Source organism: Coptis chinensis, chromosome 7, assembly GCF_015680905.1.
Source record: "Coptis chinensis isolate HL-2020 chromosome 7, ASM1568090v1, whole genome shotgun sequence".
Lineage (NCBI taxonomy): Eukaryota > Viridiplantae > Streptophyta > Magnoliopsida > Ranunculales > Ranunculaceae > Coptis > Coptis chinensis.
In genome coordinates this window covers 76,057,047-76,080,530 of record NC_141462.1, presented here as the reverse complement: position 1 = coordinate 76,080,530, position 23,484 = coordinate 76,057,047, and the positions used below count along the sequence as shown (strand labels likewise).

Below are 23,484 nucleotides of genomic sequence, written 5' to 3'. Positions count from 1 at the left end.
ACAAATAATACATAATATACAACCTAATATGTGCTTAATTAAACATTTACAATGTGTTTCTATACCACCCCCAAACAGAATCATATTTTGTCCCCAAAGTGTGGAATGAAAATAAAGGATAGAAAGTATCATAGAAACATGCTTATAAATTGGAGCACCTGAAAAAGAATGTTAATCTATACTAATATAAAAAAATAAAAATATACGTAACTCCTATATGAGTTCCTCCCGTTATGGGGATAACATTAAATAATAAATAGCGCTTAGGACATAAAGCGGACTCTAACGTAAATAAAATAATACAATATGTTCACAAATTCAAGCATGCGCATACCGTGGCTCCTATCAGATTAGCTTCCGAAATTCCGTGAAATAGTGAATTTCACGAAATTAAGGTACCTAATTACATTATGCATCCCAATAAAATCAACAAGGTCTATAGATTCTATATTTCGATATTTATATATGCAATTTTAATACGTGAATGTACAATGTGCTAAAATTAAATATCCCACCCCTAAACAATTTGGGAGAAGGGGGTTCATGAAATAATTCAATAGCACAATTAAATTATATAACTAACTAATTTTTATGATTTTTAACATTTTATAAAGAAAAATGCATAATTTACATCCTAAAATTGTCTAATTTTTGCAAATGTTTCTATCCCACCCCCAAACAATCGAACGCTTTGTCCTCAAAGTGTAAAGAGATAAGGAAATAATTTACTATAGAAACATGACAAAAATTGGTAGTACCTGTAACAGAAATATTATAAAGATAATATGATAACATGAAGCACAATTAAACTGTTACATACTAACTAACATAAACTCTAATGCAGTAAACATGACAGGCAAAGGGTGACAAAAAGTTTTGAAATTAAATACCAAAATACACCATCCCCAAACAAAATTTGAAAACTCTTTTTAAGTTTGAAATTTTTTGTGGCATATACTCTAGAAAGGTGGTATATTACAAAAACTTTGGTCTTTTAAAGTCAGATACCCTAGACTTTATCTAAAACATCTATTAACATGCAGTTTACCGTATATCAACAATCGAAAGAGTTGTGGGTCTTTCCATAAATAATTAACATGGAATGTACCCCCAAACAGAATTAAGCACCAAGACTTCCTACGACGCAACTTGGTGGAATGAGAACGAGATCTGATGGACCGAGAACCTAATCAAGCGTGTACTCTCTTCTTTTTCCTCCAATGAAAGGATCTCCAAGTGAATGATCGTGAAAAAATGGATGGTTTTAAAAATACTTAAAATGTGGATAAGTGTTAGAAGAAAAGGGTGGGAAGAATGGTTGGATTATATGAGGGATTAGCTCAGGTGGATGGTGGTTAAGTGGTGCTCTAGGTGGTGTTTGAGAGGGTGGATCATCAAGTTCTTAGAAACTCATAGAATTCTTTATCTAGCTTGGTCGCATCTACATAATTATAGTATTCATCTACATCTTTGAGAAAGTCATCAATTTCGTCTAAGGAGTTGAAATTGTGATCTTTGTCTTCTTCCATAAGAAGGGTATCTACTAATGTGGGGACAAAAGCGTCGGCTGCACTAATGTGAGATACAAAACACTTAATGGACTTCACTTCTCCTTCTATAGGCAAACCTAGTTGTCCCTGCTTTAGTCTAAACATGTTAACCTCCACAGAAATATTTCCAAAGGAAAGAGTCATCGAGCTATCCCGATAATTGATTTAGGCATTGGCCTTTGCCAAGAAAGGACGCCCTAAGATAATGGGAATGGAATCATGAGTAACTTCTGTGTCGAGAATAACGAAGTTGGCTGGATAGTAAAATTCTTAAACTTTAACGAGAATATTTTCAACTACGCCCTTGGGGTACTTAATAGAATGATCGGCTAACTGCCAAGTCATTTTAGTTGGTTGAAGTTCTTGGAGACCTAGCTGTTTATATAAATAAAATGGGAGTAAGTTAACACTCGCCCCCAGGTCTAATAGAGCAGTTGTTATGAAATAATCTCCCAACGTGCATTATACAATAGGACGACCAGGGTCCTTGTACTTAACAATTCTGTTATGTTCAGATAAAGAGGGATATTATTCAGTTAATAAGGCTTCGTTGGGTATGTTGGGTTTCCTCTTCTTGGTGCACAACTCTTTTAGAAACTTAGCGTGTCTAGGTAGACTTTTTATAGCATCTAGAAGGTAGGTTTATAGTCAGATTTTTAAACACTTCCCTAATCTCATAAAAATTATTGTCCTTTTTAGACACAACTAGTCTCTGGGGATATGGCGGTTTATCTCTATATTTAGCATAAGGGTCAACAGTATTATTAGTATTTTCTTTATTTTTAGCCGTTTTCTATCTAGGTGTCCATATTATAACCTATACAGGTGTAGGATCATCAATTTCTATGGTGGTATTCAGTAAGGTTGTACCTTTTGATTGTGGTTGAATTGGAACTTCTACAGTTGTAGGGTCTTCAGTTTCTATGACAGTATTCGGTATGATTTCATTTTCAACTTCTGTTTGAGGGCGATCTTCAGGCATAGTCACTTGATTATCAACTACTCTCCCTAAACGAAAGGTAGTGACTGCCTGTAGTTCCCCCTAGTTTATATTACCATTACACTGAATACTATTTACTTTGAAGGCAATGTTTGTTGACTTAGGATTAGGCACTGCTTGACCTAGAAACATGCCTGTTTGATTATTATTTTGGTTAGGAGGCATGTCAATAACCTTTTGGCAAAAGACTGCATCATTTGTATCGTTTGTTGTAGCATGTTAGAGTTTTGATCATGTTTATCTTTTATCAAGTTGGAGTTTTGTTGCATAATTTGATTTTGTTTTTCCAACAAGGTCACTATTCATCTGTAGATGGTTTGATGGGTTGAGTGGGCATAGGAGGAGTGGTCGGAACTAAGGCTTGTTACGTGGTCATGTCTTAATGTTGATAGTTCTGGGTCATAGGCACTAAACACTGGTCACCTAAGTTTCCTTGTCCTTGATGCGGAATAAACTGGTTGAAGTTTGTAGTGGGCCTAACATTTTGATTATTAAAACCTGGAGGTGTAGCTTGTTGTTGTGGATTATAATTAGTGTTTTGCATCCATTGTGTGTTAGGGTTGTTACTAAAAGCGCAGACATTTTCTGGCTGTGGTGATGGTTGTTCATAGACAAGAGGACAATAGAAGTAGGAATGTTCAAGACTAAAACAGATATTACAACGAGTAGAGTTTATGTTCATGACTGAAGTGGGTTGTTGTTGAATAGAGATGACTTCTACCTTTTTAGTGAGGGCATCGATAAGAGTTCTAATCTCGGGATCAGGTTTAACCTCAAAAGAAGAAGAAGTGGAGCGAGGGACATCGTTACCTCCCCAATTGTTGTTTCTCTTAGATTGATCTTCTAAGAATTTATAAGCCTCCAAGGCTCCTTTACTAAGAAAACTACCCCCGACACATTCATGATATCTAGAACCTCCTTATGATGATATGAAAGCCCCTTGAAGAAGGCACGAACAAGCGTGTCTTACGCAAGATTATGATGCGTGCATTCAATGAGAAGATCAGTGAAACGATTCTAGGCTTTTGAAAATGATTCATAAGGATTCGGCGAGAATAAATGAATCTTTTGAAGCATTTCATCTGTCTTCAGTGGTGGGTAAAATTGTTCTATGAACAATTGAACAAGTTTAGCCTATGAGTCTACGGAGTTTGGCATTTGGGGAGTTAACAAAGACGCCGCCTTGTCGGGCTAGGGTGAATGGAAACACCCTAAGTTTAACTTGATCCAGAATTACGCCAGGATGATGGAATGTAGTGAGAACTTGTTCTATCCTACGCATGTGTTGATAAGGTTTTTCGTGGTCTAAACCATGAAAAACGAGTAATAAGTTAAATATATTCTGGGGAATTTGAAAATCCCCCACTGGGTCTACAAGAATGATGCACGACTTAGGTCCATTGATCAGGGCTTTGTAAAAATCACAGAGAGGAGTCTCTAGTTCTTTAGCCATTGTTGCAGGTGTGGTGTGTGATATTCTAGATAGGCGTGTGTATTGACGTTTACGATATATAACGTTAGATGGTTTTTTCTTACCAGACCTTAATCTCATGCAAGACTAAGTCCAATATGAAAGAAATATGAACATCAGTCAAACAAAAGCCTGATATACTATAATTAAACTCCTCTGACAGAAGAAACGATGAGTGAAAGGAGGAGAACTTGATTGCCTCCTTGCTACGCTTATGAATAGCGTCTTCAATACGAATTCACTGTCCTGTAGAAACTTGGAACACTGAACCAACAATTATTTCCAACGAAAATATGAATTGTAACTAACCTGTGTAAATCTGGCTTTCTTCAGAGGGGTGCACGGGGCTCAATTATAAAGTAACAAGGGCGCGTGCGCGCTTTATTAATTTTTTTTTTAGAAACAGGCTTTCGCTCAATTTTCTGATGGGCTGGACCTTGAAATTGGAAAGAAAATGCAAAACAAGGTTAATGGAAGGAAGGGCGCATGCGCGCTCAAATATAATGTAACTAGGGCGCGTGCACTCTCCAAAAAATTTGAAATTTTTACAGTACTTTGTTGAGACGTCCAGAAAGTAGCCTGTAAAATTTCAGAACAATCAGAGTTATGAAAGTCCTTCTATTGCCCTACAAAGTTCATAAAACAGTTTTTTGGATACAATACAAATAACCGAAGGGTTATCCAATCAAAACAGAGCTAAAAATCACCAAAATTTTACTGGAGACTCCTGACAGATCTTGTGTGTTCTTGTAAAAAATTTAGAGCGATTGGAATTTTACAAACCTTCTTTATTGGCTGTTGTTACAGAAATTAAGTGTTGCAAAACTATAGAAACACACAGGAAACAATCTACTAGTTAGGTGGTTAAAACAAAACAAAAACTCTTTAAATTTTTACTGCAAACTCCTGACTTATGATAGATACTCCTGTAAAAAGTTTAGAATTTTTGGAACTGCCTAAGTAGCCATATTCATATGTTTTTCCAGAAACTTACGGTGTGAAAGCTGAAATACAACAGTGTAAAGATGGTATTAGTTCACTAGATAAAACAACTAGGAAAAATCTGAAATACCTTTACCGCAACATTCTTCACTGTGTGTCCACAGTCTTAAGGGAGCGCGGGCACACTCTGTGCAAGGCAAAAGGGAGGGCGGGTGCTCTCTTAGTTTAAAACAGTAAATATCAAGCTTGAACAGTAACGAAAATATAAGAAACAATAATGAAAAATTAAAAGGGCGGGTGGGTAGAGAATAGGGGATTGCCCCTTGGATTCAAGCAATTAAATTCTTGTCTTGAAAGAGTTTAAGCTGGCAGCGACGCCATTTGATAACCTGTAAAAAACAATAGATTTCTCTAACTTATTCTTACGTTATCAATTATTTATTTCATACTCTCACATATATATATTCATGCAATATATAGAGTATGGAATCGTTCCACTCTTAACTCTCTAGACTTAACGAATTCAACTAATCAAACACAAGGAAACAATGGTGAGAGCAATATTTATGGATGTGAATTTATACTACGAAACTAAATATATGAATTTAACTTATACTGATTTAATTAAAGCAATTGAATATGACTTGAATAAAATATGGAAAAGAATAGAGAGAGATTGAAATCCACTTTTTAATTTCTTAACATGCTAGCATAGATTTGTATAGAAAACCCTAGTCTAGATACTCTCACACAAGGCTAAAATATAAAGACTAGACCTTTAATGATCCCTAATTACTTTATACTATCTCTAGTCATAAACTAATTAGCATGAGAGAAAGCTTGTTCCCATTCTCATAGCAAACTCACTATTCTCTAGTTTAAGTTAAACTCTTCTTATCTCTAAGTCAAGAAAAATCTAAACTTGAAACCCTAAACAACAATCTATACTAACAAATCAAGTCCTCTCAAAGCTTCATTCAAACTCCCTCTAATGGGAGTTTAGCTTTGATTTATGGGACTATCATGAATAAAAGAATGAGAAGAATACATAATATAAAGAGAAGCAATTGAATTAAATAATGATAATAACTTGAAGGTATTTTAATGGAGGTTTTATGAAGGCTACAATTATAAACCCTAATTACTTAAACTATATTAAACTAAAGAAAGGGGAGAAAGAGATAGCTACATTATTCAAACTAATATGAGGGAGAGGTAATAGAGTTTTGCTTTCATCCTCTTTATATATGAGAGGGTTAAGTTTAAAATTTCGTGCATGGGCTTTGGAGCTGTGTTTTGGGCCACTAAATCAAGCGCACAACCTAATTACTTAAGTCTAAAAAGGGTTTCTCTGTGGGAATTTACTGTAATACCCTTTTCGTCCACTTTTACTGCTCTGATTGGGTCAAAGCTTGGACCATTAGAAAGCTTTTTCAGAGTCGGTCGTTTTGACATATTGTAGGCTCAATTCCGAGGTCTGAGTCCAAAGATATGGCCTATAGAAGTTTTGTTGACTTTTTTGCTCTTTTTCTACCCGCGTTGACTTTGACTTTTCAGCTTTGACTAGGCTTTAGAAAGGTTTTTTCTCTTTGAAACTTGGGCTTTAATCATACAATTTCTTTAGCAAGCAATTTGACTCATTTCTTTTGCAAAAGTGATGTATTTTTTCACATAATTGATTCAAAGACCTGAAATACACAAAAACACGTAAACATTACTAACTCTTATTTATTATAAACATAATTGGCATAAATATAATACTATTAAGAGGTTGAAACTACAGTTTTGGGTTCTTATCAGTTGGGATGATGAGATCTTAAAAAATAACGAAACTTATCTTGAAACAGGTTATACTAGGGGTGTGCATGGGTCGGTTCGGGTCGGGTTTAGGACTAAACCAACCCTATCAGTTTATGCTTTTCTGGAACCAAACCAAACCGACTAGGTTATACTAACTGAATCGAGCTAATTTCCAGTTGAACCGATCTCCTAACCGAACCGACTGGGTTATAGTTTAACCGATATTAACTGATTCGAACCGACCGGTTTTCACATATATTTAAATTAAATCAATTAAATATGTATATTTTAGTATATATTATATATGGCGGGTCGGGTTTGGGACTAAGCCGACGACCAAACCGGCCCTATCGATTTTCACATATACTGACTGAATCGAACCGACTAATAAATATAACCAACCCGAAACATACTGGTTCAGTTCGATCGGTTTTGTTGGTTTGGCCGGTTTTATGCACACTCCTAGGTTATATATATTGGTCACGGCCCATTAGACCCGATAACAAATCGGGTCTACTAACGGGTTAACATACGCGACCCTAACCCAACCCATTTATTTGATGAGTTCGGCGGGTCAATCGCTAAAAATGACCCAAAAGTCTTTTTTTCTAATTCGAATCCACTAATTTTGTGTCGGTTAGCGGGTCGGGTACAAAAGTGTCCCCATACTAAACTAAAATAAGATAGCTTAGGCAAACTTCATTTAAACGGGCTTCTAACGAATATCAAATTCAGACAGAAACCATAAGGCCTTCTTGAGCGTTATATGATTGGCTGATTAACCTCTTTAATTTGTACTTTAGCTTTGAGCAACCTGCATATATATAGGGGTGCCAACGGGTCAGTTTTGGGTTGGGTCTTAGCAGTTTCGATTTGGGTTTTACTATTTGCGGTTTTATCATTTCGGTTATCAACGGTTTTAGTATGAAAATTATAGAACCCAATCCAAAACCATAAAAACCCACGGATTTTTATCGGTTTCGTTTCTAATTCGGTCTTTATTATTTATTATGATTATTAAACAATTTCAATCATTTAAACACTAAAACTTATTTTATTTTATTTTTATTTTCCTACATGATAATATTTTATATATAATTAGTGATGTATCAACAATCATATTTACATCAATTTATGAATACGTATCAATAATACACGTTAAAACATTTAAAATTCATGTGATAAGTTAAACCTTTGATATAGAAATTAAAATAATCAAATATCTAACCTTATAATTTTGATTTTTTTTTACGTGCATACACATATTTGTTTCCTTGTATTAACTTGATCATGTACACGTGCAATCACATATATTTGTTACATTGATATATTTTACGTGCATACACATATATTTGTACACGTGTATTAACTCATATTTTAAATCGAACATGCGAGTATATGCGTCTACAATTACATCTCATCACTAATTTTTAACATGAACACTATATATTGATTTATAATAAGTGTGTGTACCACAATATATCAAGCATGTATATCATATTTAAATATACACGTGCATAAGTTAATAAATATAAAATGTATTAGTTAATTCATAATATACACGTTGACATTATTATTAACATGATCTATGATACACTTGTTTAACGTATAGTTATAAAATATACATTTAACAATACACATTCACTATTATGCTATATATATTTAATAGACCTTTACACGTAAAAAATATATTTTATATTATAATGTATGAGTTTGATTATCTTAAATATAATATAATATTAAATTTTAAATATCGAAATCATAATAATCGATTCCGGTTTTGATTCGGGTACCCACGGATTTTGTACTATTCGATTCAACGGTTTTGGTTATTTATCGGTTTGATTTTTAATGGCACATTTTAAATGGGTCTAATTTTTTAAAACCCAGAACCGAAACATTCGGTTTCGGTTTTAGTTCGGTTCGGATAATTGGGTACCATCGTCACCTATATATATATATATATATATCAAAACAAATCCAGGAAAATCCAATCGAACATTAGAAAATAGATCGTGTTGCAAACCAACCACCCTATGTAGGCAATCTGGTTTCAAATCTGGAAAAGTATCTTGCTATCCATGTTATTTATGGATTTTATGGAAGAAGATATTATGAAAAAAAACCGTTTGGTAGTAAGCATTTTAAGATCAAATGACACAGCCAAATCTATTTAGAGATACTTTGCACGGTTTGCATACGGCAGAGTGGAGATGGTTTGGCGTACGTTAGTTAGGTAGGGTGAATGGCTTATATATAACCTCCTTTGTGAGTGTTAGGTTTGACTTTTTTAAACTTATATATATATATACATACATCGTACAAAAGTGAACCACCAATACGAGAAAGTCAAAACTCTAAAATTAGGAAAACATTGACTTTGTTGTGATTGGCTGATTTCTAGACTCTCTCTCTATCTTCTTCCTACTTCTCTCTTTCTCTCTCTCTTAATCTTGATGACATCATCTTTTCTGAAAACCCTAGCCGTTTCTTGATTTGTAGCAAAACCTACCTCTCTTTCTCTCTTTTTAATCTGTTCATGAAATCCTTATATTGTTTTTCACACTTTGAAAACAAATTAGATTGGAATGATTTCGAGATTTGCTCCCTTTTTGTACTGCAACCAAGCTTAGTCTTCGTACACATATCAATTTTGACAATTTTAATTCTTTTAGGTGTTTTTCTGCATCCAGGTATGTATCAGGATCTACTTGATTGAAATTATTAGTTTTATTTTGTTTAAATACATTCTGGATTGAATTGAAAATAAAAATCAGAAGCTTTATTTTTGTAACTATAGTTTTAGAGATGTACATTGTAGTTGTAATTGAATTTTTTAATAATAATGTTGCTGTTTTCTAATCTGGACAATTAAGGGGGGTATTTGTTTTGACTTTTGAGTGTTTAGTGATTAATGAGGGTGTGGACCACTTAAAATGTGGATGAGTGCTGAATGAATTTTCTTCTTTCATCCAGCACTCAACATTAAGCTCAAATTTGTGCTTAGTTGTGCTAAATGGCTCTACACGCATTTCAACAATTTAACCAAACACCTTCTATTAGAAACCAGAATTCTACACTAGAAACAACACTAAACTGTCTGTGGAACCAGGAAGTCTTTATTAAAGATTAAACATTTTATATGGCTGTATAACAGATCGAGTAGATGACTAAGAGTTACCAACTTGTTCTTTTTAGGCATTGTATATCTTAATCTCCACCCCACTTTCCCTCTTAGGGGCGTCTCCAATGGGAGTGTGTATAATTATACCTCCGCACAGGTGGCATTAGGATTTTACAACCCCCCAAACATACTAAATGTGTAGTATGAAGATATCCACACTTGATAGTTTCCAATGGGCAAAATTTACAAATTTTGGATTTTAAAGCACGGTCATCATTTTGTATGACGTCTCAGTTAGGTTTAAATAGGGACGCCACCCAAGTGGCGTTCATGCTCACTTTTATATATCGCCACTATTAGAGCTACAGATGGCGTCACTTGAATGATGTCCAGACCTGTATTTAAACTGCACGTCGTTCCAAGTGATCCCTGTGTTGTTAAGTAAGATGTAAACACGAAGGGAAATTTTACTACGCTTTTACTAGTTGTTAACTATCACATATCGGTTCTCACACTCCATTGGAAGAGGGTTTTTTCATGTTGGGGGTGTAAATTTTACATTATATACCCCCAATTGGAGATTCCGTTATTTGGTTGTAGTGGTCGTTAAGAAACCATAATTTTAGTCTTATTGTATCATTTCTTCAATATACCTCAAACCCTTGGAGAATGTCGGCTTTTTAAATGTACAGGTGTATTGTTTGTTGGGTTACTGAAATTTTCCTTTTTAATAAGTGGAGGTGTTTATGTTGGATTATGTATGCAGGTTCAGACCTCTTTCTCCTACTGTTACTATAACCTCTTCATCTTCATTCTTCTTACAAATACAACAGCCCTCGGTTCGCTTCACACCCACTGCATTGCAGTTTTCTAGTAAAAATATGGGGACTGCTGATAACAAGGAAGAAGGCCGGGTTGATAATAATGACCGCCCTCCTCACAACCACCAACTAAATTGCTCACTCTTCCAACTATTTTAACATTTCATTTCAGCGTGCGCCGCCATTCCGCTTCTTGTCACTAGTAAGTGCTCTTTGTCCCCTCTCTGTGTTTATTTTATTTTTATTTTTCCTTCAAGATCTGTTTTTTGGTTTATTAATTTTTTTTTTGTGCAATTGGGGTTACAGTTTGAAATTGATTTATTGTAGAATAAGAAAAAGAAGATGTGCATTGTTGCCTGTTTGTTTCAATTTCTATTTTATTTTATTTTATTTTTTACTTTTGTGTGTATGTGTTGCTTTGCTGAATTTTAAAGGTGAAATTGCAAATAATTAATTCATGAAACTTGCTTAGCGATATAACGTACATTTTACAAAATCAACCAAGCAATAGATGAAGTAAATTCTCAAGCTTGTTGATTAACACGTTATCAGTACCGAAACTTGCTTAGCACCTAGAGAATTAGTGGATAAGATCTTTCTAATGTAACTGCTACAAGTCTAGCTAGATTGATGAACCCTATATACTCTGTAAGAAACAATGGCGATGGAGATCTTTGCTTTTGTAATATTATTCTTGTGTAACACACTAGGAAAAACAACAATTACTCAAAAGCAAACATACACTCCCACTCCCAAAAATCACGGGGGTAGCCACTTTGATTGAAAAAGTAATGTTTTGTACGATAAGAAATCTTTCGTTGAAATCACCTCTTTTTCTTTGTTCGTTACATGTTCTTTGCTTAATTTATTTTACATAAGATGAACTATTTATTACCAAAGTAGGTAGTAGATGTTGAGTCCTCCTTGCTTTGCAAAATATGTGGCAACTGGCAAGTTAGTAGATTGTCCATTAATCAGATAAACCAATTGACTTTTTTCATGTAACCTATGCTTCTTTATTTTGTATCTTGTGCTATCATCATACGTTGATATTTCTAAACTTCGTGCTTATGGGAGGGACTATATTAAGATGCGTAGTTTGATAGGAAATTAAACTAATCTAATTTATAGACTAATTTACATTAGATAAACCGCAAGTGCATAACTTTTGCTGAAAATAGTTGCAGCGAACAGGTTGATCCCACAGAGATTGCTACTTAGGACAATTGAGTAAACTGGGCAGTTAAATCGCTACTCGGTCGCTACTACTTGAGGAGGCAGTGTAGCGAGTAGGTCTACTGGGGGGATTAATCGGGATTACTCGGGTGATTTTTAAACCGCTACTCGTCGCTACTCGGTGGAGGGCGAGTAGCGAAGTAGGTCTACTCGGTTGGGGATTAATCGGGATTACTCGAGATGTCTTAATTTTTATGTTTATATGTAGCATGTACATTGACACTGGGCAATGTGGCATACAACATGGTACAAAATTTTTGCTATCAATATGCTATAGAAATGTTGACATTGTCCATAGTTATTTGACCACTAAAGTTTCAATCAATCATTTTTTTTCAATATTTTCTTTTCTTTAACTTGTCATAGTTACAAATGCAAAACATGGGTCGTACATTTATTTTTATTTTTTTTATATTAAGTTGTCATCAAGTATTCAAGTGGGTTCTCAAAAATCATAATACACCACATAGTGTTCAGTCAAAATACACCACATAGTGTTCGAACATATTTTGTGAAGATTATCGGAAAAAAAAAATCGACGTTTTGCATTTGTAAAGAGAGTGGAGAGGAGAAGAGAGGGGAGTGGGCGAGGGCAAGTGGGAGAGGGAGAGAAGAGAAGGAAAAAAAAGAGAAGAAGAGACCGGAGAGAGTGAGAGATGAGAGAAAGAAAAAAGAAAGTGGAGAAAGTGGAGAAAAGGAAAAAAACGCACTGAATTGGAGCTTGTTTTCATATCGGAATTGGAGAGAGGTGGAATTGGAGCTTGTTTTTTTTTGGAGAAAAGCCCTAACTTGATTTCGCGGTTAGAAAAAAGAAAAATCTCGGTTTTCTTTTATATACCGATTTATGGTGAGTAACTCGCCCGATTCCGATTCGTCATAAATCGACAACTCGGCCGATTACTCGGTGATTTTTGGACCCCAATCACTTATGGGGAGTAATTGGTTGGTCGGGTCGGCTAGGTACCGAGTAGCGATTCCTCACCGAGTACTCGCTGAGTACTCGCCGATTTAATAGCACAGTGAGTAAAAGAATACTACTTAAACGCAGGTGCCGACTAGCAAAGTCGGTAAAACCTTTGGGTGATGATACCAAAGGTCTGGGGCTCGAACCCCGCCAGCATCAAAGAGTTACTGATCTCATTTAAAAACAGGCTTACCAATCAAAAAAAAAATACTACTTAACTAATTTGAACAATAATTTTTATGCAAATTTGAATTAACTACTGTCTAAAGAAATATAATTAAACTATTTTCTTCGAAAGCAATGGAAATTTTGTTGGGAAATTCAATGGAAATTTTGTTGGGAAATTAAATGGAGAGAATTCTAGGACCTTTGAATCCACCCTAGACTTTTGTAGATTTGCACAATCAACTCAATTTAAACTTCTCTTTTTGAAACAAGGAGCACGAGGGAAGAGTAACCCTTAACTGCTCGAAGATGTGATCGTGTTATTCTTTACCAATTCTAAAAATTAGTTTTGATTGAATTTCACATAAATTACGAATCCCTAGAAAATGTAGTCTGATTGGTGTACAACTTTTCACAGATTCAATTTAAACGATAGTACCGATGCTTTGATTTCAAAAGAAAATTAATCTAACTTTTAACTAGTCAAGACTTGAATTGAACATGCAAGTGTAATCAATGAAAGTATTCTATTGAAATATGAAAACCAATCAATTTATCCATTAAAACCCTATCTCAGAGAACAATAAACCGAGTTAACATGAAATTCTACACAAGTCTAGGGCTTCATCTGAGCCCTATATTATAATTAGCTAGAAAAAATTGATTTCGCAGCAAAAAGTACAGAAGGAAAAACCATTAAAGAAAACTGCAATTCGCTGTAATGTGCTCCTTCAATTCGTGTTGTGTTCTCGCCTCCGATTTCCCAATCGTCTGTTTTAACTTGCGCTCTCCAAAAGATACCCCCCAAATTTTGATTTCTCTTTTGCATATATACTGGACAGTAATGTGATGAGCCCGTATCCTAATTTGATACGGATCAAAATCGAATTGGAGAGAAAGAATAAAGTTGGTGATGCCGTGGTGTTCGATTGGGATGTGTAGTCGAAACTGACTCTCGGTTTTGTTCATGAAAAATAGAAAGAAAAAGGTTGAGTAGGTGATTGGGTGGTATGGGGAGTAATGTGTTCACATGGCCTGGTCTAATCAGGTGCAAGGAAAAAGTCCAGAACATGGGTTTTTAGTGTGGTTCATCAACTTTTCTTTAGTTCAGTAATTCAGTTCATTATCCACTCACTCCTCTGTACTCATGTGTGACTTTAGCCTAAGATCCAACGGTTTAGGTTCTTATTGTGACTTGCACCAATCAAATGGAAAGTAAAATAAGCTTCCACACCCTTGCTGGTCATGTGCCCACTCAAGTTTATATCCTTTCCTGACCAAAATACAATGAATAACCTAATATACCAAAATTCCAATGAAGACTTGATGCTTGAATTGAATTAAATTTTGACCCAAAATGCTCAATCATTCCGGGACACTTTCTTAACTTCAATTCAAGATTTTAATGGCACTTGTAACACGTTGGTTCTTATTCCTGTAAAATCGTGAAAACATACTTTTTAATTAATAATTAGATGAACCAAGTAATATAGAAAATGGGTGTATATATATAATTTTAATGTGCTTATCACAGTTTAAAATTAATTATCAAAGCTTGCAACTTTCTTCAAACCTGTATATTTCTCTTTCCATTTGTCAAGGCTGACTCTTATATTTTGCTTACTAGCTTTTTTTATAGTAATAGTTGGTGGGCAACAACAGTTACAACAAGTATATTTGTTGCTGCGGCTATTACAGACTGGCTTGATGGGTACATTGCTCGAAAGGTAACAAATGTTTAGCCCCTATAAATCACGTTTTTGGTGACCAGATTTCTCACTCCCATAATATCATCTTTCATTACTGGGTCTAATTGCTTCCATGTGTTTCAGATGCGTTTAGGCACACCATTTGGTGCATTTTTGGACCCTGTAGCTGACAAGGTTTGTTCACTCTTGTTTCATTGATCATTCATATGTTGTTGGTGAACTGATAGCTCTGTGTAGGCCTGAGTTTTTTGGATAAAATGGAAAGAAAGTTGTTAAACTGAATTATTTGTATATATCATTCTTTAACTTTTTGTTCTTTGATTCCAATGCTTATTAATTGCAGCTTATGGTTGCTGCAACATTGGTGCTATTGTGTACCAAACCGTTGGAAGTTGGTGTCTTCGGAGAGATGCAATGGCTATTGCCTATACCTTCAATAGCCATCATCGGAAGAGAGGTAATTATCTATCCCTTTGTGTGTTTTTTTTTTTCTAGTAGAGAAGAAATAAGTTTTTCATACCGATGTTTCAACTTTCGAATGGTACATGATAATAACTGTATTTCTGTAATCTAGGAGGCAGAGATACGAACATGAGTATCGTGTCCGACAAGATACAGACATAGAGATAGGTAAATCTTGAAAAACTAGGATGGATGTGTTTGAGGACATATCAATAAATAATATTTTTTTTGTTAATTGATCAAATATATACATATAACCCTAGTATTTTGATTGTTATTTCTTTTTGAATACAATGTTAATATACTAATGAAATTTCTAATAAATTTAGGCAACCGAAAGAGTGTCATCAAACAACATATATTCTATGACTACAGCCCTACACTTATCAATGTAACACCATATCCTAAGTGTATAGCTCATAAAAAAGACCAAGATGATGTTCAAAATATATATTTCACAAGTCATAGGAAAAAACCAAAATGCACTGCCAAATCTTTATTATGTATATTGGATAGGGCCTAGATTCTTTTCTTCTTACTATTTTAAAAAAATTTAAAACTATTTTCAATATAAAAGACAATGTGATGTGTTTTAGTTTGTTTCTAATCCTTATATTTAGCTCCCAAATAGATAATTATATTCTTAATGATTTCTAAAATCAGAATTTACTGATATTTCTACGTAATCTAGGGTGTTTTTTTTAGGTTAGATTAATTAAGGATTTAAGGTTTTATTTTGGCTTCCTTTTTCAAATTAGAATTAATTTCTTAATTGTAAACCTTCAAAGGCTGTAGGCCTTTGACCAGTAGGTACTCTAGGAATTTCGTTATTTGCAATTGTGATTACATCACCATGTCAACCACGAGGTTGTTGTCTCTCTCTCTCTCTCTCTAAACTTCTTTCGATAATGGTTGTTGGTCGTATGACAAACTAATTTGCAAGAAACTTGCAGATTATATGGACTTAAACATCTATGTTTCTGTTAAACATCTATGTTTCCATTATTCAACTTTATATGAGCATCTTGAGAGAAGCCACGAGCATTTGCAAGATCCTATCAAATTGTTTGTCACTTTGAGCATAATATTATTTTGATGGGTAAAGTAAGCAATTTATATTGTAATAAAACCAAAAGATGTTGGATGAGATGTACTACACTACTACATATACAAGATAAAGGATATTGTAGAGAGAGGCATTGGAGGAGACATTAGTAGTACAAACCTTGGAGGGGACATTAGTACCCTAAATGAATTTAGACAGAAAGTAAGATACTGGCGTCTTGGGAGACAAGAAGAGGGGAGAAGGGAGAGAAGTGGGACTCAAGTAGAAGGATTTTTGTGTAGAAAGACATCTATCTCTCTTTTTGAAGGGGCTTAGATCTGAATGATTCATTTTAAGCATTTTAAAATGGAACCAGCTATAGCAGTGGAGGGAGAGAATGACCCAAAGGATGGATACTCATTTCCTTTAATGGAAACTTGAACTCCAGTATTACCTAGTGCAGAGTTGCCCGGGAAGAAAAGGGAGTTGGTATAGAGGGGAGGGTTTTAGCCTCTTAGGTACATCCCTTATGGCCAAGTAAAGAAGAGCAGGGTTGAAGAAGAAAAAAGAGTAATGAAGCTACAAACCAATAGGGAACTAAAGCCCACTAGGGCCTAATAGATAAATAAAAGCTCACTTTCCAAAAGGGCTTTAGATCAAAACATATTGTGAATCATTTCCGTTTAGACCAAGAAACACGAGGAAACAAGTTTTGAATTTAACTAACAGAAAATTAGAATAATAAACTAATAAGTTAATTCAAGCAACATTTTCTGCTTCAGTATTTTCAGCCATAAGACTTTTAACCTACAAATCCTTAGATATATGAATATATCTTCTATAAGTAGTTTTCAATGAAGAAGAAACAGCTCCCCATTGTTTCAGGAATGAGCTTCATTGATCTGGGGAACGGGTTTTAAGAAAAAAATGAGAGCAGGTTTACCTGCAAATGGCTGCAAGCAATGCACAGCTGAACTCAGCTTTGGGCTGGATTGATACTTGGCCAGGCATTGCTTGTTGCAGATTTGGATTTTTCTTTGTAGACTTCTTTCCTTTGCACTTTGTTGGTTGGCATGTAAAAGCACTGATAACATGATATTTTTTGGACCAAGCCATTGATCAGTAGAGTTATGATTGAGGTCAAAGTTTGTCTTTAGTTATTTCCTTATGTCAGGACTTTAAAGATGAGGTTTGTAGACCTTATGGAAATTTGGAGGGCTCTCATGCTAGGTCCTTGAGATGTAGTCTCTTACCGTACCTTTTTTACCGTTGTTACTGGGTTTATTAGTAGTGAACTTCTAATGTGGGTTGGTTAGGGTGGGACGCAAAGAAAAATTGGGACATCTTGGATCCATGTTAGATGCAACTATCCCTCTTTTATCATTCACGTACCTTTTTCTCTTCAATTATGAAAACAAAAGTGTACTATTCGGGACAAATAAAAAGATGAAATTGAGGGGAGCCATCTCATTGAACGTCATTGGCTTCTTTTTGTAGATTGCCACAATTAGTTTCATGTTTCCCTTCATTACCTTTGAATATATTTTCTTTTCAAGGTTGCTTGGATTTTTTTCCTGCATGATGGCGTACTTACTCGCACCGTTTTACAGATAACAATGTCTGCAGTTAGAGAATGGGCTGCATCTCAGAATGGCAAAGTTCTCGAGGTTTGTTTTTGCACTCATAGCACTGTTCTGGTAGTCGGAGAAGAAGTTTAACATCATCTTCATTTAACACTCCCAATATTACCATTTTCAGGCTGTTGCTGTAAACAACTTGGGGAAATGGAAAACAGCCACACAAATGATTGCACTTACCATCCTTCTGGCCACCCGGGACGACAGGTTTGCAACCCTCTATATCTATGGTCCTTGACTAAAAATTTTATGTAGATTATAAGGATGTGAAATAAAAATGATTGAAACTCTTTTTCAGTGATGGTTATAACATGTTTCTCTTTCTTTTCATTTCATGTGAAATACACAGTATTGTAGGGTCGCATATTCTAGTTCCTACTGGCGTCACATTGCTTTATGTATCAGCTGGGGTTGCTGTTTGGTCATTGGCTGTGTACATGAGAAAGATATGGAGAATATTGTTGAAGTTATAGGTTTGGCCTTCAACTCGAGTTTCCGATTATCGAGCTATCGGAGTCAAAGATTATCTTAGAAAAGTGCATTTTTTAGGTAATTTATATGCTGAAAGGGAATCTGTCTTCCCAAGAAATCTGCACGGATAGAGATAGTTTCATCCCTATAGTACCTTGCGGAGAAAGGAAGGTGGTTGGTGTCTCCTTATAGGCCAAATTGTTCCCTTAAGCTGGGTTGGCATTAGATTCACTTCGTTAGAAGTTTATATAGGTGTTATAGATTATAATCATTTATTCTTGGACTGAATAGTGGGATCGAGGAATGGTGGTTTTAACTGTTTAGTAATAATTTGATTTGTTTGTTTTTTTCCGAGGTCATGTTCAAATGGGAACATGACAAACAGTAATGTAACGTGAAATTTTAACGATCAAATTAGTAGGAACCTTATCTTATTTGGTTCTATTTTTTAGGCTCACGTATGCTTATCTAAGGTGCAAACCCAACAGACTGCATTCTTTATTCAGAACCAAATGGTAATTACGTGTGCAAGGTATTTCTGCTGTCTCCAGGGATAAAATATGTCTTCGCCCTCTCCTTGAAAAAAATCTCCCTTGAAAGAGTTTCCAATTCAACAAGCTCAAGAGTCTCTAATGCAAAAGAAAAAAACAAGTCAGAGTCTGTGATCAAGCCTGGGTTGGCCGGTATCAGGAAAACAGTATGGACTTAAGCAGTTAAGTCCAATATAAAATAACTCGAACTATTTACAACTTGAACCTGGCATCGGCCTAAATTTTGAACAGAGAATGGCATAGGACAATATTGCATTTTAATTTTGGTTCTAGTTAGAGCATTTGCAATGCAGGTGATAGAGGGGGGTTTGTGAAAACTATCACCTAGTTGGGTCCAAAAGTGCCGCGGCAATGCGGGGTGATAAACTTCGGTGATAGTTTTGTTCAAAACAAGGTGAAACCTTCCACCGAAGTTTTTCATCGACTTGTTAACTTCGGACGGGATGTTGTCGTGTTTTTTAAAAAAAAATGGTTTTTTTAGGGACGGGATGTTAGATTCCGTCTCGCATGATTTTTCGACTTTTTTTCGGTTTTTAAAATTTCGAGACGGGAGAGTGTTTTCAATTTTACGCCCGCGGGACGAATCCAACATCCCGTCCCGGAGATATTTTTTATCACCTCAGATTGCAGCTTTTCACCTTGTTTTTCACCGGGTTAGTGAAAAAAGGGTGAATAAGTGATGAGGTGGCGGTGATAGAGGGGGGGAAAATTATCACCTGCATTGCAAATGCTCTTATGGTCAGCAGATAATTATAATTACGGCTCAATGACAAACCATGTTGACTAGACTTACAAAGATGGTATTGTCCTTTATTGTTTATTATTTTTAAGAATGACAAACCATGTTGACTAGACTTACAAAGATGGTATTGTCCTTTATTGTTTATTATTTTTAAGAGCATGTCTTCAGTGCGCGAGATGTATAGTGCGCAGGTAATACACACGCACCTTTTGGTATGAGTGGCCCAGATTTGATAGCATACCATACGACCTGCGCACCATAGATTTAGCCTATTTTTAAACTCAACTCTTCTGCTCACTAAGTCACAACTAATAAAAGCTGAAAAAAAACACCATTTTTAAATTTGCACATTCATATTACAATCTCACCGACCAACTAAAAGTACTTGAATGTATCAATTTAATAAAGTTACCATTTTCAAACATGCACAATTTTGATTTCTTTAAATACCCGATTGAAACCATAATCTACAAAATTTGAAAGCCCTATTTTCTAACAATTTGAAAATGAGAAATTTGAATCAATATGTTGATGAAGATTTGGAAAGAATTGAAAATGAATATAATGAAGACTAAAATAATAATGATTTACCAGTAAAACCCTAACTTATTTTGTGATTTATCTTATGAGATTTTTTGACTTAACTCTGCAAAGTTTGTACCCCTTTTGTGAATATCCCCCATTTTCAAAATCCTTAGTGATTGCTTTCCCTCAGTCAATTTTCTATGTAACGGGCGGTGATATTTAGCATAATGGCAAATTTTCCCCATTTTGCAATCTCCATTTTATTCTCCGCCTACAGTTCACTCACCTCCACCACCAGTATATTCCCCTCCACCTCTAGTCCACTCACCGCCACCCACTCCAATATATTCACCTCCACCTCCAGTCCACTCGCCACCACACTGATTGCCAGTTTTAGCAAATCGGGGAATTTTGAAATTGTCCAGCAACTAATGACAAAGATGACTGAACAAGGTCTTGTACCCAGTGTGGTTACCTTTGGTGCAGTAATATTCCAAGGGTATTGCAAGGCTGGCAAACTCAATAAAGCGTCGGAAATTTTCAGAACTCATGGGTTCCACTTCAAAAGTTCCACCCAATACCGTGATATACAATATTTTGATTGATTCTCTTTGTAAAGAAAAGAAGATCGAAGATGCAGTTGCTTTGATGGATGACATGAAAGTTAAAGGAATACTCCCAAATGTAATTACTTACAATGCCATGTTCAGAGGTCTTAGGAGGAAAAATGGTTGGATAAAGCGAGGAAAAATGGTTGGATAAAGCGTACAAACTGATGGATAATGTGAGGGAGTAATATCCATAACCAATGGATACTAGACACGTGTCCAGCACATACAGAACTACTAACCGACCTAGTATTTTTGTTCTCAGAACTCGCTTCATAGTGACTCGAATCAGGCAAGCAATATAATCAACTCATGTCCAGAGCGACTTCATCACCAATCGATCCCACACCATCGTCCTGTGAGCTCGCTTCAAAGTGACTCGAGATGAATGGACGATCTCATCCAGAAGCGACCTTCATAGCGTTCACTCATTTCGTTCCACAACGGCTCGTAACGTATATCTTTATTATTGGCTATTAAAGGCCGGAGCTTCGAGCACGCTTCATGATAAATTTCCATAACTCGCAATCAAGACCGAGGAGGACTCAAGATCCGGATCCGACCGATCGGCGGGAATGCGAGAGGCTGCAGACACACCTTGCCTATATAAAGAGGATGACTAACTACGCCCGACCTCGATTTAAGTCCCCCCGAGAGAAAACTTGATAAGTAGGCGTTAGGTCCATACTGAACTCGGTCAAATCCAACCTCAAACACCATCTTCCCCATAACCGCCTACATTTGTAAGGTTAACCAAACTTAACCCTTACATACATGCCGCTCGGGGCTCGATTTCTTGAGTTCACAACCATTCAACCCGAAAAACTTTCAAACAAATCTCAAGCCCACGAAGCATGGACATCCTACAAGAACAAATGAAGAACATGGCGCTATATGGGAACCATGAATGACAAGATCATCCGACAATAGGGAAAACCCCCTCAAAAGTTAGGTGGCGGCCATTTAACCCCAACGGAGTCACCCGATGACGGTATTAACGGAAGTGAACCGGCAAATCAACGAAGCCGCCCCAAATAATTGACCCGTGAGAACTGCGGAAGAAGGACGCCACTCGGATCGTCCGAGGAAGATGAAAACTTATCGAGCATCCCCATTCACAACAGAGGTAATCAGTAAACCCTCCCCACACGATTTCATTCAGCCACGCTTTACGATGTATGATGGCAGTACGTGTCCTGGTCAACATATAGCTCGCTACATCTAGAGCCTCGCACTCTACAGTGCACAAGAGTTCGACTACTTGTAATGTCGCTTGTTTCCTGCAAGTCTGAAAGAAGGAGCCCTCGACTGGTTCTACTCACTGGAGCCAAACTCCATCGATAGCTTCGAAAAGTTAACCGACCAGTTCGCTAATCATTACGTCCATAATAGACGTAAGAAAACTGACGTCGACTCACTCTTCATACTGTCTCAGAAGAAAGATGAGTCAATCGCCTCCTTCTGTATTATTCAAGACAGACTTGCTGTCTATAGAAAGCAACCTCAAAGAGTCCTTTGTAACCTTGGCATTCACCAAGGCAATCCAAAAAAACACCTGGCTATATAGGTCACTCATGAAGGAGTGTCCTGAAAAACTGGAAGACTTGTACACTCGCGTGTACAAATATATAAAGTTATAGGAAGCTTTAGATCACGATGGTGAACAAAAGGAAGTCGCAACAATCTCAGACGCTGCCTCGTCCTCAAAAAAACGACCAAGACCACAAGGACAGAAGCCTGGTACCAGGACGCACACGAAGCGCAAGTTCGCTGTGCTGACAAGATCTCTAAACTACATACAGGAGAAAATAAAAATAGCGGCCTATTACTGACCTGAGATAAAGCGGTCCGAAGACACACCAGGAAAGCCATACTGCGCTTTCCACGAAGCAAAGTGTCATGAGACCAACGAATGCCACGGACTCAAGCACTGCCTCCAAGACCTCATTGAGGTAGGCCATATCAAGCATTATACATATATAGCCAATGGCAACCTGTGCCATAAACTCATGGCTCGCAGAGAGTGAAGCCGAACTCCTCCACACAACTACAACCGAGATCGCTCCTGCCCTTGAGGACGCTCTATGAATCGATCTCGTCACGATCATCGCCAACATTCATCTGACATAGATAACAATAGAACGATCAACATGATCACCTTCCAGGACGACTCTGTCACGTCCATGAGGGAGAAAAAGAGACGGGTAGGCGCCCTCCAAATAGTCTACCAGTTCTCCTCACAAGTGGCTCCTGCCCCACACGCAATTTCCCGTAACTCTGGAGACATCACTTTCACTGAGGCTGACCTTCACAAGGTTGTCTCCCACACAATGACGACTTGGTGGTCCACGTCAAAATCAACGATTGGACTGTCAAGCGCGTCTTGATCGACCTAGGTAGTTCGTGCGACATCCTATTCTACCGCACCCTTAAGGAGATGAACATGCCCATGTCAGTCATGATCGATCCAATAGCCCCCCTCTATGGCTTCAACGGATCACGAGCCGACCTAATAGGAGACATCATTCTACCTATCTCAGTTGGGTTGCACGAAGACAAGGTCAACATCAATACGCGCTTCAGCGTTTTGGATGTCAACTCATCCTATATTGCTATTTTAGGATGACATTGGATCCACAAGATGCAAGCAGTGCCATTAAC

At 36.4% G+C, this 23,484-nt stretch overlaps 1 protein-coding gene across 1 annotated transcript; it reads left to right on the top strand.

Moving 5' to 3' along the window:
* The first annotated feature begins 10,891 nt into the window (after positions 1 to 10,891).
* On the top strand, positions 10,892 to 18,841 carry LOC147488946 (cardiolipin synthase (CMP-forming)-like). The gene is made up of 7 exons (XM_086573261.1): positions 10,892 to 10,910; positions 14,713 to 14,800; positions 14,906 to 14,956; positions 15,126 to 15,239; positions 17,900 to 17,956; positions 18,048 to 18,133; positions 18,276 to 18,841. Exons 3-7 carry the CDS (start codon positions 14,906 to 14,908, stop codon positions 18,397 to 18,399), a joined length of 432 nt encoding a protein of 143 aa, XP_086429387.1. The 5' UTR covers positions 10,892 to 10,910; positions 14,713 to 14,800; the 3' UTR covers positions 18,400 to 18,841.
* The last annotated feature ends 4,643 nt before the right edge of the window (positions 18,842 to 23,484 follow it).